Source organism: Ascaphus truei, chromosome 20 (genome assembly GCF_040206685.1).
Source record: "Ascaphus truei isolate aAscTru1 chromosome 20, aAscTru1.hap1, whole genome shotgun sequence".
NCBI classification, from domain to species: domain Eukaryota; kingdom Metazoa; phylum Chordata; class Amphibia; order Anura; family Ascaphidae; genus Ascaphus; species Ascaphus truei.
The window spans coordinates 7,552,419-7,567,969 of record NC_134502.1 but is presented as its reverse complement, the minus strand read 5'-3'; the positions used below and the strand labels follow the sequence as shown (position 1 = coordinate 7,567,969).

At 42.9% G+C, this 15,551-nt stretch overlaps 1 protein-coding gene across 1 annotated transcript in view; it reads right to left on the bottom strand.

The window, feature by feature from the left end:
- The window catches only part of LOC142471471 (extracellular calcium-sensing receptor-like), a 44,551-nt gene that overhangs the window by 14,855 nt on the left and 14,145 nt on the right, over window positions 1–15,551 (bottom strand). The window contains exons 2-3 of the mRNA XM_075578268.1: window positions 2,260–3,072; window positions 1,782–1,893 (exon numbers count right to left, since the gene is read on the bottom strand). Coding sequence (XP_075434383.1) covers window positions 1,782–1,893; window positions 2,260–3,072 — 925 coding nt within the window. The remainder of the gene's footprint in view (window positions 1–1,781; window positions 1,894–2,259; window positions 3,073–15,551) is intronic.

Below are 15,551 nucleotides of genomic sequence, written 5' to 3'. Positions count from 1 at the left end.
TAGATAATATTCCTTTTGTGTGTTTTTTTTCTCCTGCCTTCTATTGAGATTATATATTCATAACAGATTATCTCTTTTATCTAAGTGTTATGTGTCTATTATACCAAACATATCCATATGTAATCATCTATAATTATATTGGTTATACTATTGGGATATACCTATATTCATATAGGTTTCTGAGTCTTTCTAATAATTATTGAAATAATAATTATTGTTATTATAGATTATGATTGTTCTAAAAGATTCACTTATAGATTTGATATAATTCAACACTTGTATGCCTTATTATGATTTTAAATATATTGATTTTTATTGATTTATAATAATATTTGTATGGTCTTGATACAATATAGAATTCTTTTTATAAGTATTTATAGTTTTTAATAGGTAACATTGTTGTAGAATCTGATAAATTCATTTATATTACAGATTCCTGTTTTCTGTTATCATTTATAGGATTTCCATGTTTATGTTTGTCTGATGTTTATACAGTAATATGTTACTCTAGTAGCTTCATGGTTAATTCATTGTCAATACTAATGAGGAACTAATTATTTGATTGGACCTATGAGGACTTAACTATGAGGGTTGCTAAGCAACAATAGGGTTTTTATATCCCTCCGCTTGAACTCTGAATCCATCCCCCTTTGAGAAAGTCGAACGTTGCGACGAAACGCGTCAGGGACGTTACTACGTTACTACGTCACGACACTACGTCAATACGTAAGTGCGCGATCTGGTCGGGTCGCGCTGGATGTGTGTAAAGACTTTCTGTTCCTCTGCATTGAGTGAAACACCAAACCGTGTAGAAGGAAACCCACGGAAAGGCTACAACAGATGGTACATGCTTCTGAAGAACAACCTATACAGAGTATCATCTTTCCGGTGGACACTATCCATGAATAGCGGTGATTCTCCAGCTTGGTGGTGATATAATTCACAATCGTGCATTTTTATTTGAAATCTTGTGAGTGCGATTCTTATCCCTCTCCCATCCCCCCCCAATAAATTGTCACAGTTTTATGCTATTGGGCGTGCGCTCTCTCCTCTTTTCTTTCCTCTCATATATATATACATATATATATATATACACATATATTTATTTATTTATATATTTATTTATTTATTTATTTATTTATTTATTTAGTGTGGGGCTGTTGTGTTTGTATTTTTTTTATTGTGGGTAGCGGGGGTGGGTGAAGGGGGTATTATCCCCAATGGTGGTTGTTTAGGGCTTGCGGGTTGGTAGCGGGAGGTCTTAACCCCTTCATGACCGTAGCGGTATTAACCGCTAAGGTAATGAAGGGGTTACGTCCACCCGCAACCCCCCCGCAATCCCTAAACAGCCACCAAGGGCCAAATACCCCCTTCACCCACCCCCGCTATCCACAATAAACCTGGCACGGCTGGTTAAACCCTTCATTACCTTAGCGGTTAGCCGCTAAGGTAATGAAGTGACCTTTAAATGCATTTTTCCTGCCTCGGATGCATGCTGGGGGGCTCCGGTGCTGGTATTAATGGTATCAGCTCCGGAGACCTCCGGTATCAATCCCAGGCAGGAAAAAGGCCAGAATTTTTTCTAAGTATCTTTCCGCCGCTTACCGCGTGACCCCCGTAATATTGAATATACTGTATGCGGTATGAATGCGGTATGAACGCGATATGAACGCCGAATGAACGGGGTGAATTGTGGTGAAGTGCGTGGCATTCGGAAAAAATCACCAAAAAATTTGGAGATGTTGGAGAATAAAAGGGACCGTGGCTGTATGTGGACTTACCTAACAAAGTGTGTTGGAGGCGGCTGAAGCACCACGTGGTGTTCATGGATCCAGAAGAGAAGTCGCTGGTTAAAGCATAGCTTGTATCCACCAAATGTATCAACAGACTCTCCTGAGGACAACCATTGGAAAAGATATCTCAGGACTTCACCATTCGACTGAACTATTGGGACTTTTTTCCATTAGATATCTTTAAGGGCACCAACATTGGTACTATTAGTTTCTTTAATATTATATTGCGCCGGGGACTGAATTTACTTTTGCCGAATGAGACAGCTGCTGACCTTGTTAGCTTATTGGTATCCACTGTCTTTTGTGAGACACCTTTTTATCCCAAAGAGAGAAATGCAGCTGATGTTATTAACTTATAGGAATGCCCTGCCTCTTATCCTATTAGAGAGAGGAGAAGCTGATCCTATTAATATCTCGAAGTTAGATTGTATGTAACAAACATGTAAGAGAAGATGGGTGAAGATACCTCCCATGTTTGGAAAGCCATAGTTTCCGTGCATCTCCCAAGCAATTCAGGGCAGCCTTCTTGCTTATGAGTTAGGGCATCCTGCAGAGCCCAGGCCAATGCATAAACTGCAATGTAGATGCTGTAGGTCAGCCCCAGAACAGTGATACCACTGAATGTGCTCCCAAGAGACTCTTGACCCATACAGAGCCTCGTGCCATTGGGCAACATTGTCCCCTGTCTCTCCCAGTAGCAGCTAAAAATCTGCTCCCAAAACTCAATCATGAAGATGTCATCTGGAGTCTTTCTTGGGTGTCCAGCATTGAGGAACTCTCTGAACCCGGGAATGTGCCCGCTGTGTAGTGCAAAGCCAATGGTGCCCCTTAGGATGCCCCAGTATCGCTCCTTGGAGACCAGGGATGATGTTGACCATGACTCACTTGCCACCCAGCTCTTCCCTGTGACGTTGCACCTCAAGAGCTCTTCTACAACAGGGAGAAAATTTAAGTCACTTGAAAAGACAACCACAACATTGGCATTTGACTCTGCGATGACCCTTGAGAGGTGGGGGGCGTTACGGTCGGGTTGGCTGGTAAGTATGAAATCAATGAAGGCCACACAGGCCCCAACTCTCAGTATCTCTGTCTTTATGGCCAAGATGCCCTCCTGCCCATAGTCATTGTCTTCGGCCACCAGCCCCACCCATGTCCATTTGAAGTAAGACACCAGCTGTGCAAGCCCTCGGGACTGGAAGACGTCGCTGGGGACAGTCCGGAAAAAGGAAGGGAACTGTGAATGGTCGCTCAGCAGGGAGCTGGTTGAGAAGTAGCTGATCTGAAAAGAGATTAAGAGGATATGAAGTTGGAGTGAGGAACCAGGCACCTATAGGCTGGTTATATGGATACAAAGCCTGTCACCTTTAGTGCTGGCAGAGTGGATACAATGACTTGTAACTCTAGGACTTTCAGAGAGGGGATACACATCCTGGCATCTCTAAAGTAGGCACAGGGATTTAGATCCAGGTACATCTAGGGCTGGCACAGTGATACAAATACAGAGCCTGGCACATCTATGGCCGAGAACAGATTGACAGCTTGCACATCTAGGGTAGGCAGAGGGGAGACAGAGCTTGGCACCTCTATGACTGACAAAGGGGATACATAGTCTGGCACCTCTATAGCAGACACAGGACTACAAATCCTTGCATCTCTAGGGCTAATACAGGGGTAAACTGTCTGACACCACTAGAGCTGGCACAGGGGAAACAGAGCCTTGCAACTCTAGGGCTGACAGAGGATATCCAGAGCCTGGTCTCTCTAGGGCTGTCACACGGGATAAACAGCTAGACACCTCTAGGGTTATTATGGGGTCTACACAGCCTGGCACATAATATCCAGAACCTGTAACCACTAGGGCTTGTACAGTAAAAGAGCCTGGCGCCTCTTAGACGTGTACAGCTGATACAGAACCTGGCACATTTAGGGCTAGTAAATGGGATAAATAACTTGGGGGGGGGGGGGGTTGTGGAATACAGTGTCTGGCACCTCTAGGACTGTTATAAAAATTACAGCATGGCCCATCTATGGCTAGTACAAGAGATATAGAGCCTGGAGTCTCCGGAGCTGATAAACTTTCAAACAAGCTACGGAGATCCCCGGCTTCAATCCTATGTAATAAAAATACATTTACAGGCAGATTCATTAGCTTATCAGCTAACCAATAAGGCAATCAAGCGGTGAACTACCAGTGCCGGTTTATTGTGGGTAGTGGTGATGGGTGAAGGTTGTATTTGGCCCATTGTTGGTGTTAAGGCCTTGCAAGGGTGTTGCGGGAGGAGTTAACCCCTTCATTACCTTAGCGGTTACTACCTCTAAGGTAATGGAGGGGATAACCACCCCCGTCTACCCACCCAGAAGGCATAGACACCTACCACGGGCCAAATACCACCTTCACCCACCCCCGCTACCCAAAATAAACATTCAAACACATTAACCAATACACTCATTCATTGCCAGTGTGGTTACCTATGCCCTTTATGGAGCAAAGATAACCCTAATGTGAATTAATGTGAACCCCTCTACCCCCAACAACCATAACATTACAGTACAGTATTGGGAAAAATTACTATTATCCAGATAATAGCTGATTTGCCCATTAAAAATAAAACATTATCCAGCCAGCACAAAGTAAATAAAAATTCTACTTACCCCTACCAGTATGAAGGCCATCCTCATCTTCCTCTCTGTCCATGCCCTCCGTGGGCAGCACCAGTACAATACAAATACAAACTAATGGCCCCTAATCCCTTAATCACTTTAGCGGTTAGTAACTGCTATAGTGATTAAGGGGTTAACCCCCTCTCCTGCTACCCACCCGGGAGGCCTAACAACCCTCTCTGGGGCAACTACCCCCACCCTCTACCCATTTATTGGCACAGGGGTACATCTTGCCCATTTAATATGGGAATGATTAGTCACTATGGCAGTCAATGGGTGTGATGGGAGGGCTAACCAGGCAATACAATAAAGGTTAAGCCCTCTGGTTACTCCTGAAACCATGGGGTCCCTGGCAGCTAAATAGCACCATAATATACACAGGGTGAGGGAGTTGTTGTTTTGCAGACAAGTAGGTGAACAGCAGCCCATTCGTGGATTGACAATGGTAGGTAGAATGATGGTGGTGGTTGTAGGTACAGGTGCAACTTGGATCTTTGCAAGGATGGGAGAAAAAGGGGACTAAAAGCGCAATATGTAAAAACAACTTGAATACAACATGCACAAATAAAATAATCCCTCTGAATGCACACTCACATTTTTATGTCTCATTCAGGACACAAAATGGTATCTTTTAGTAGAGGGCTGTCTCTCTCTCCAACATAGGATTCCGGTAAATGTCTCTGCTTCTTTGGTTCGCCCAAACAAACATTCCCTGGGAAACTTATTTTCAAACAAGGCTAAAACTAAACCTGGTGGAAATATAGATGAACAATAGCGCTCATGCAAACAATGATAATATAAAACCTGTGATATATAGTCCAAAAAGGTAGTCCTGGAGCTGCCCAAAGAAGTGGATCTGGTATCTCCTACCCAGATTTGGTAACGTAGGGGAAAAACACCTCCTGTAGCGCTGAGGCAAGGTTGGATAAGGATGTAGACAAGGTTCTTTTCTGGATGGATTCCCTCAAGAAAAAAAGAAGAAAAAACAAGCATACACACTACAATAGTGCATTATCCAGGGACAAAAAGGATATATAAAGAGAGCACTTTAATACATATTAAAAAAACACATTTTAAAATACAATGAATTGCACTAAAAAGCTATCTGTGCCTCTGCATTAGAACCTGAAGTCTTGAAACTTGCTCCGCTTTGGTAAAATTGGAAACCTACTCACCAAAGGTGACTAGGACATAAGCATTGGTATAATGGTCTTGTCAGCTGTGGAATTCAAGCGGTGACGTCACAGGAAGAGTCGTTCTACTCACGAGATGTAAGAAGTAAGCAGGCAATGAAAGTCGGTCGTGGAATGGAACGGTTTCTCCTTCCGGTCACACTATGGAGCGTTTCTTATGTACCCTCCTGTGTTCCCCGCGTCTCTGGGGTAGAAGCTCCATCACTGGGGGGCGGACCTTATGGTTGAGTACTCCTTCCGTCTCCGACTTGCGTCTGCCGCGTCACTCTCGTCACTCCGTCAATAAAAGCTCCAAACTTCCCTACCCGTTTCGTGCGCTTGCGCACACTTTCTCAGGGGATAATAAATGGGGTTAACACATCCAATGAAAAAACCTGTTAAAAAAGACATTTACAAACATTCAATATATTACTTACCATTAGAAGCGGTGGCCCTCCGACTCCCGGGGAAACAGGAAGCTCACGTACCTTGAAGGCCTCCAACAGCATCCGATGCCATCCGCCATGAAGATCTGGATCAGATACTCAAATCTTCTTTTTTCTTTCTTTAATCACCTTCTTCTATCTTCATCTGTCACCATTTCTTGATGTTCTTTATCTTCTATCTTCATCTGTCAATCCAAAAAGCCCCATGGTAGATCCCAACCAATGTTGTCTCATCGTCTTCTTGGGCTCAAATGAGCCACTCTCTGCAGCAGAAATGTATCGTCAGAGGCTCGATGCAATAGATATAAAAGGAAATTTATCAAATAGTGGCGCTCTAAATATTCAGAATGTGCAAGGTGATAAAATTATAAATTTAAAATAAAGTGATACTTATGCAAACATATAAGAAGATGCAGCTGTAACCCGGTGCAGGATTGCTCGGTCAATCCTCGTGATGAGCAGAAGAAAGTGGGTCTCCGGGAAGCGCAATATATGTGAAGACAAAAAATATATTGATAGTGCAATATTGTTTGTGTTATAGTCAGAATATGATGATTTGTCTCTCAAATAAATACTCACAAACGTGAGAGAAAAGAAGGCACGTAAAGGTATCTTTTGGATGCTACAGGTGTCCCAAAGCGATCAGAAGATCCAGAAATCAGTATTTCCCCCCGGTACATGGGCTCCCAAGGACCTTGGCAGCTGCAGCACCTCCCACAGGGCCCGCTGATTCCAAAGCAAAACCTGTCCACCTTCTGCCTAACTGGAAGCAGCCATGACAGGGAGACACTGAGAAGAGGCAGATAAACTACAATTCCCGGCAACTCTTCTGGCACTACGGATGCCTACTAGGGACAAGCGAAACATTGGTCCCAATTGGACCAATGTTTCGCTTGTCCCTAGTAGGCATCCGTAGTTAGGGAGAAGGTGGACAGGTTTTGCAAGAATTCCCTCACTTGACCCCAACAGGGTCCGACCAGTAATGGCGGCGAGAAAGGGTCACGCCGGCGAGGAGGGTCCTATCATTGACCGTAATGGCGGAGTAAGCCACGCTGCTTTGAAACGGCTAAGTCAGAATGAGCAGAAACGGAGTCAGGGTAATCGCGCAATTGGCGTGGGAACTAGGGCCTCGGTCAAGTTCACAGCAAATTCAAATTAATTTTGCCCATAGATGTTAGGAACCTGGCACTGTATACTGTAGAAGATACATAATGTAATGTAAATGATACTGTACATGTAGAATAAATGCATAGTTTTATTTTTTCGGGTTTATTACACAGTATACTGTACGGCCGGAAAACATCAGCATACAGTACTGTTTCAGGTACAGTATTCTATCCTAATCAATAACAAGGGCAAAAAAACTGTAGACGTGGGGTTTTAAATCCGATTCAGCAATGTGCAGGCATTGTCACACAACGCGATATTATCCATCGAAATCCCCCCATTAGCCGTTTTCTTTTCTGAGGAAAAACAAAAAGAAAAGTTTTAATGTACAGTAATGGTCAGCCCCCTAAAGAAGTACCCAGCCAGCCCCACCAATAATTTTCTCCTGTTCACATGCGCATGCGCCTAGCGTTCCACCAATTGTTCAGTATCTGCAGTACAGTACTGTAGAAGCCGCTCAGACAATGATATTGCTTACAGGAGAATCGCTTGACTTTGGAATCGCACCGATATTTATACAGTATTGTCAAAATAAAAAAAACACAGAAAATAATACGGCAACAATACTCACCATAGTATTTCCCATTCAGCTGGCGCCGGCGCCGGTCCACTGCCAGTACAGCTTTCTTGATCATCCACGTCGATAGTTTGCAGCGGGACTAGTCCACCTTTAGTCAGTGGTTGAGGCTGGAAATTGCTTAGGTACATGCAAGCTTCATCAAAACTGCACGCGAAATCCGACTCAGCTTCAGGCTCAGGGTTGTCACTGACAGTGGGACCGTCATTGGAAGCCGGTCACGGTGCATTGCTTGGCAGCGACTGTCGTTTCTTAGTTGGTTTTAACACGACCCTTCGCCTTTTGCCGCCTTCATGATCATAGATACCGGAAAAATCCGGTGATACACACCAATACCCTCCAACAAATTGTGGCTCAATATGATGAAAACAGGGATTGCTACATAACCTTTTCCTTATTGCACGCTTCCACGTATGAGGAGTTGGCGAAAATTTGTAAAAGTCATAATTTTCGATAAAATACTGATAAATTTGAACAACTGTTGCCATCTTATCTTCTGTTGCATTAATGCCTAGTCACTTGATAAAGACCATAAGGTCGATACGTTGTGTGGCACAATAAATCTTTCTTATTCAGAAATCCGTGAAGCGCTGGATCCCTTCTTTTCCTCAGTGTACTTTGGAGTTTATGGCAGGTACTTCCTTGAACCAGCAGCACCGGTAAATTGTATGCATCTTTCTCTTTTTTGTGGAGTGCAGCCTTAACTCCTCTTACAGTGTTGCATTAATCGCGACACATATCAAATACGCGTAACTTCTGTCGGGTTTTTGGAAAGCGGGCTGCACTTGAACAATCATGGCGGGCGGGTCTCTGGAGAATAGTGTACTGTAACTGAAACTGGTCTTTGTCTTTCTTTAATATGAAAAGCCTAAATTGATACATTTTTGCAACCTCTTCCTTCAGTCTCAAGGCCAAGTTACAATAGCACACTGTGGTACAGTATCTTTTTTAAACGAAACACCTGCAAGCCGACACATTACTGAAGCGCATGCGCATTACAATTCATGAATATCTGCCATCTGGCGGACACGCGAAGCATTGCAGCCTATTATATCTGAACCATTATCAATAAACGCATCAACCGCGCATCAGCCCGGCATGACCCGTGGCTGGGAATGCAAAATGAACGCGGCATGCGCCAGGTGAACAGCGTCGTATTCCAGGAACAAGCCAGGGAAAAAACGGTGCTTTGTTATAATAAAAGCTGCCGCAGCAGTATATGCGGTCCTTTTGGGACTGAATGCAGGTTTCAATTGGTAGTATATGTTGTCATTTACATGTATGGTGTCATATGGTGTTTTCCAGTATCTCTATTGCCAGTTCAATTTATGGTTATTCCAGAATTTCATTGAAAGACTAAATGTTTGATTCTATAAATATTTGATCAGAGATATTCGTGGGAGTTTGAATGATCCTTGGCCAATCTAGGTGTTTTTGTAATATGTATTTTCTATGATGCATTATTTGTAATATGTAATTTGCACATGTGTTTATGTTATGTAATGTTTGTATTTTTTTGGTTTGTTTGGTCATGTTAGGTAAGTGTAGTGAGCCTTGTGACAATTATGATACTCATGACATGTAGACTGTATCGCTTTAAATGGTAATTAACCTTTATTGATGAGGGTATATTAGAAAGTCATGTGTAATCAGTATGTAGCCCCTGAGGAAGTAGATTAATTTCTACGAAACGCGTAGGGCGGATGACAAGGTCACCCTGAGGATCGCATTGAGCAATTGTTTGAGCTGTTAGTCTAGTGCTTTCAGTGTTTATTGTTAGCTTCCGGCATCTAGACAACAGCCCCTATCCCTTTAACAGTACGGGCACACTCGCGCGTGGGCGCGTGTTGATTGCCTGTGAGAAAGGAGGAGGAAGGAAGGGGAACCAGCCACACTTGCTGTTGGACTGTGAACCCCAGAGAGACTGCCTCCATCACTGGCACGTTCCTTGTGCACCACAGAAGGGATTTTGGGCGAGAGTACCGGCGGAGCAGAGTGCATACTCTGCCAGGACATTCCCCTGCTCCGAGAGGACACTTTTATATCACCGCTTGTTATCACCCTGCTTGTGGTAAGTAGGGTTTTGATTTTACCATCTCCGGATGACCAGCTGCCCTCCATTGCTCCAAATGCTGTTTTTATAACATAGTTCATTTTTTAATAAATTCATTTTTAGTTTGTCACTGGGAATCTCACTGTTATATGTTATATAGTGGTATACTGAGTTACCCAGCAGTTATACGCTATGATTTGTGTTTGTTTATTCTTCTCTCGTTTCATGGCCTGTCAAGCACTCGTGCAGATTCTTTGAAGATCACAGAACTTTTCATTTGAACATTTGGCGCCAGGTTTAATTTTTTCACGTTGTATTCTGTTTGTACTAGCAGTAGGTACTAGGCAGCCTATCTTTATTTAAAGGTTATTTTTCACTATTGTTATACTTAGTTGGTGTTTAAACTTTAGCGCTTTAGTCACATTTTTCTTTTTTCGATTGTAGTATTTTATGAATGAACTCTGAATTACTATAAGGATGTCTCAGCCAATCTGGAGATCAGATTCTAAGGGCCTCATTCAGTAAGTGTCGATAAGGCACTTATCGACCACTTATCGGCAAAAATGGCTACTCATATTCAGTAAGCCTCTATAAGTGGGCGATAACGGCCTGTATCGCCGAAAAATCTTATGGACAAAATCAAATAGCCGACTGAGCGGCGATAAGCCACTTATCGACAATTATCAGAATGATCATAAACGCGCAATTCTAGTAGCCGTGATTCGCCTATCGCCACCTATCCATGGGCCCCCAGGTGGTCCCTGCGGGCCACCGTTGGCCACAAAGGGGTCCATGGTGGGCCCTGCGAGTATCTGGGGTGTCCCCGGGTCAACCCCACAGGTTCTGAGGCCCTCTGGTGGTTCCCACGGGGGTCTGGGGGTCCTCAGGTGATCCCTGCGGGTCCGCGGGGCCCCCTAAGCTGTAAGGCCCCCGGTTCTTCCCTGCAGGTGTCCCCCGTGGGTTCGCAGGTGGTACCCGTGGGCATCCGGGGGGCCCTCAGGTTGTCTCCATAGGTCCCCGCAGACCTAAGTTACCAACTCTGTATGTCAACAGATAAACATGGCCTACATTTCAATCAATCCCCTCCCCCTCCACCCAAACACATACAGTAATGGGCAAAATAACTATTATCCAGATATGGATAATAGATTATTTGCCCATTATTAAACACAACATTAACCAGCATAAATAAAGTAAATAAATACAGTTCTACTTACCACACCAGCAGGTCCCTCTGTCCTCCGTTGCCAGAATGCATACATAATAAAGACATTCTAATGGCCCCTAACCCCTTAATCACCTTAGTGGTTAATAACTGCTTTAGTAATTAAGGGGTTAACCCACCCTGCCCCGCTACCCACCCAGGAGGTCTAACCACCCACCCCGGACTGACTGTACCCATTGAGTAGTATAGTGGTTGATCATACCCATATAATAATAAAAATATTATGGGCATGATAAGCCTCTATAGCACTCAATGGGCACCCGAATCATAGTACATTAATACACCAAACACACAATAATAAAACATTACAAAAAAACACTTCAATAAATAAAAACAGTAGCCAGCTAATCCAATGAATACAAGCTAAAACAACATCAACAATAAATTAATTAAACCATTAACCAATCAAAGCAATTCATTAATCAAACTCAGAATTCTTTCAAACATGTAACCAATCAAACTAATTAATTACTAAACCAACTCAAAAATAATTCTAACAGTAACCAATCAAAACAATTAATGAATACAACATTAATGAATTAATTGAAACATTAAACTACAAAGAAATAAAATAAAAACATATCATAAACAACCATTAAACGCATTAGCCAACACAATACATCCTTCATTAGATAAGATTACAAACATAAGGGCTCAACGGCCTAAGGTTACTGTTATTTTACCAAGGTTAACCCCGCTAACCCCATTACCAGTAATAGCACTATCTAGATTACAATCGGGATTCAAGGTTCATGGTCATTAAGGTCACTGTTAGTGGCACTGAGATGATGTCACTATCATTTTATGTTGCAGTTCACAAAATATGCTTTGCTTTTTCCTTTTTGAAAAGTGCCGGGGGAGATACTCCCCTTCGAGCATGTGTCCCCTTCATCGGTCCCCAAATATGAGGGACCGATTCCAAGACCCAGGGTGGGATATCTTCAACACAGGAGACTGGCCCATCTTTAAAATGGAGTCAGAAGACCCACCCTTTAGGCACAGGAGCTACTCTCGGGGGCTCCCGAGATACGCCCTTGTTTTTTGTTTATCCCTTTTTACAATTTTATTATTATTTTCTTTTTCCCGTTTTAGCCCTCTTGTCGCTTCCCCTGTCTTGTCTACCTTTCCCTGCCCTCTCCCTTTCCCCTCCCTCTCCAGGGAGCATGGATTCCACCCAGAGCGTCTAACCGATACGATAGTTTGGGACACATCCGCCAGAAACCTCAGATATAATTTCACAAGTAAGTATGCAGATCACTATATATATCATTCCCTGCTTCGTAATACATGGCGTTAACATTAATCTCTCACAATGTGAAGGGCTTTAATAGCCCAATCAAAAGAAAGATTGCCTTTACAGATTACAAAAGAAAACAAGCGGATGTGCTATTTCTACAAGAAACACACTTTAGTAATAATAGCTCCCCCAGGTTCCTAGATAGGGGCTTCTCCCAATTTTATACAGCATCAGCATCGGTCAAGAAACGTGGGGTAGCCATCGTATTTAACAACTCAATCCCATTTATTCTCCAGACAATCAAAAAAGATGTAGATGGTCATTATATCATTTTAACAGGGACCATACATGAGCAGCCTATTACGTTGGCCTCCCTCTACGCGCCCTGTACACAGGATGCGTCCTTTTTTGACAGATTTTTCCGCCTGCTAAACTCAGCAGCTAAGGGATACACTATAATAGCAGGAGATTTTAACATCACAATGCAATCCTCAATAGACAGATCAGGGGGAAATGACTCCGATAATAAAAAAGCTCAAAATTCCCTGCACAATGCCCTGAAAGATAATCAATTAGTAGACATATGGAGGGAGCTCCACCCTACGACAAGGGACTACACTTTCTATTCCCACCCACACACCTCATATAGCAGAATCGATTATCTCTTCGTTTCGTGCCACCTGGTCCCTAAGGTCAATCATACAAAGATCCATGATATTTCATGGTCTGACCATGCACCAATTGAGCTCAGGTGCAACAATATTCAGACCAATAGACCAGGCGCAAACTGGAAACTTAATGAATCCATTCTTAAAATACCCGAAACCTGCGAAACGATAGGTCAAGAAATAACTCAATTCTTTGAGATAAACACAGGCTCTGTGGAATCCCATATGACTTTATGGGAGGCTCATAAAGCAACGCTAAGGGGCATAATAATTAATCTCACTGCTAAAAGAAAACGAGTGAGGGATTCCAAAATTCGGACGCTCCAATCCAAATTGAATTCCCTTTCATCGAGTCATAAGACCAATCCCGATCCACTTACGACACAGGAACTTAAAGATACAAAAATTGAATTGAATATGTTATTGACTTCCCGGGCGGATAACTCCCTATGTTGGTCTAAGAGGAAGTTTTATGAAAAAGCTAACAGGCCGGATACGATGCTGGCACGCGCACTGAAAGATAGGCAATCTAAGTTTAATATCCAAGCTATACGCTTACAATCGGGTGTACTTACGGCCAATCCTAAAAAAATAGTGGAAGAATTCGGTTCATTTTATGGCTCCCTATACGACGGTAAGAAGGTGGCACACAATAACAACACGAGCAGCGCACTAAGAGATTTCTTAGCCAGCTCAAAACTGGAGAGATTGACAGAGCTAGACAGAGAAGCTATGGGCGCTGACTTCACATTGGAAGAAGTGTCGCAGGCCATCAAGGAGCTTAAGCCATCAAAGGCACCAGGCCCTGATGGCTTTTCGGGGCTTTATTATAAGAAATTTTCCGAATCACTTGCTCCGAGGCTGCTCCAAATGTTTAATGCTATCTTAGCAGGAGCCCCTATTCCTGGGGACATGCTGCGGGCGTCTATATCACTTATACATAAACCTGGCAAGGATCCGCTAAATTGTAAAAGCTATAGGCCAATATCTCTAATTAATACCGATATCAAAATATATGCGAAATTATTGGCCAACCGATTAAGTCACATCCTACCCAGACTAATACACCCAGATCAGGTCGGTTTTGTTAAGGGGAGGCAGGCAGCGGATAACACCCGACGATTTATTGATCTGTTGGAATTGGCTAACAAAAATAACACACAAAGCATGCTATTAAGTCTGGATGCAGAAAAAGCTTTTGATAGGATAGACTGGCCATACTTAAAAGAGACGCTCGCGGCATTTGGCTTCGGAAATCGGGTGAGTAGAGCGATTATGTCACTATACTCAGGCCCAACCGCCAGGGTCATACATCAGGGCTTCCCCTCGGTCCCATTTCAAATCCAGAGTGGCACAAGACAGGGATGCCCTTTATCTCCGCTCCTGTTCGCCCTATGTATTGAACCCCTCGCGGCACGAGTTCGAGATAGCCCGGATATCTCAGGGTTAAACGTTTACTCCCAATCACATAAAGCGGCCCTCTATGCTGATGATATCCTATTAATTATCTCCAAACCCCTTACGTCATTACCTAACCTGTTTGACCTACTAGATAAATTCTCCAAGGTCTCAGGTTTCAAGATTAACCAATTCAAATCTGAAGCTCTGAATATCAACCTCCCTAGACATACAGAGAAATTACTGAAACTAAATTTCAATTTTAACTGGCAAAAGAACTCGATAAAATATTTGGGGACCTATATCACCAAAGATGCAAAAAGCATCTATAAAGCAAATTATCCCAAACTGATCTGGACTCTAAAACAAGACCTAATCAGATGGTCTTCCAAGAAGATTTCTTGGATCGGAAGGATTCACAGCGTTAAGATGAATCTACTTCCCCGTATCCTATACCTCTTCCAGACACTACCTGTGCCACTCAAACTGAAGGACATACTCTCACTTCAGTCTGGAATATCTAATTTTATCTGGGGAGGTAAAAAACCGAGAGTAAATAAGTTATCTATGAAGAGACCTATTTTAGCGGGTGGCCTAGCGGTACCCTGCCTGTTGTCATATTTTAAAGCGGCTCAATTATGCCAGGTCATACAATGGCATTCCGACCCCAAATTAAAAAGATGGGTTGAGCTCGAACATGCGGCTTGCTCCCCTTTAGAGCTTAACAATTTGATTTGGCTACCTAAAACATCAAGGAAAAACACTATTTTACCGCTCACCTCAATAGCTAACTCCTTATCTGTTTGGGAAGCATCAAGATTAAAAAACTCACTTACTTCAGCAAATTCCCTGATGTCACCCATTTGGAATAATCCTAGCTTTGCACAGGGTCTTATTGGTCATAATCACTCAATTTGGAAACAAAAAGGCTATACTAGACTCAAAGATCTGGAGGGCCATGATCTAAAAATTAAATCTTTTGACCATATCAGACTAGAAAAAGACATCCCCCACACTGAATTCCATAAATACCTCCAGCTCAGATCATTTTATAATAAATTTGCCCCATACCCCCCATTGGCGAATTTTGAAAAGCTCTGTCGGGCAGAAACCGACACTAAGGGACTCATATCTACGATATACAGAGAGGTAAT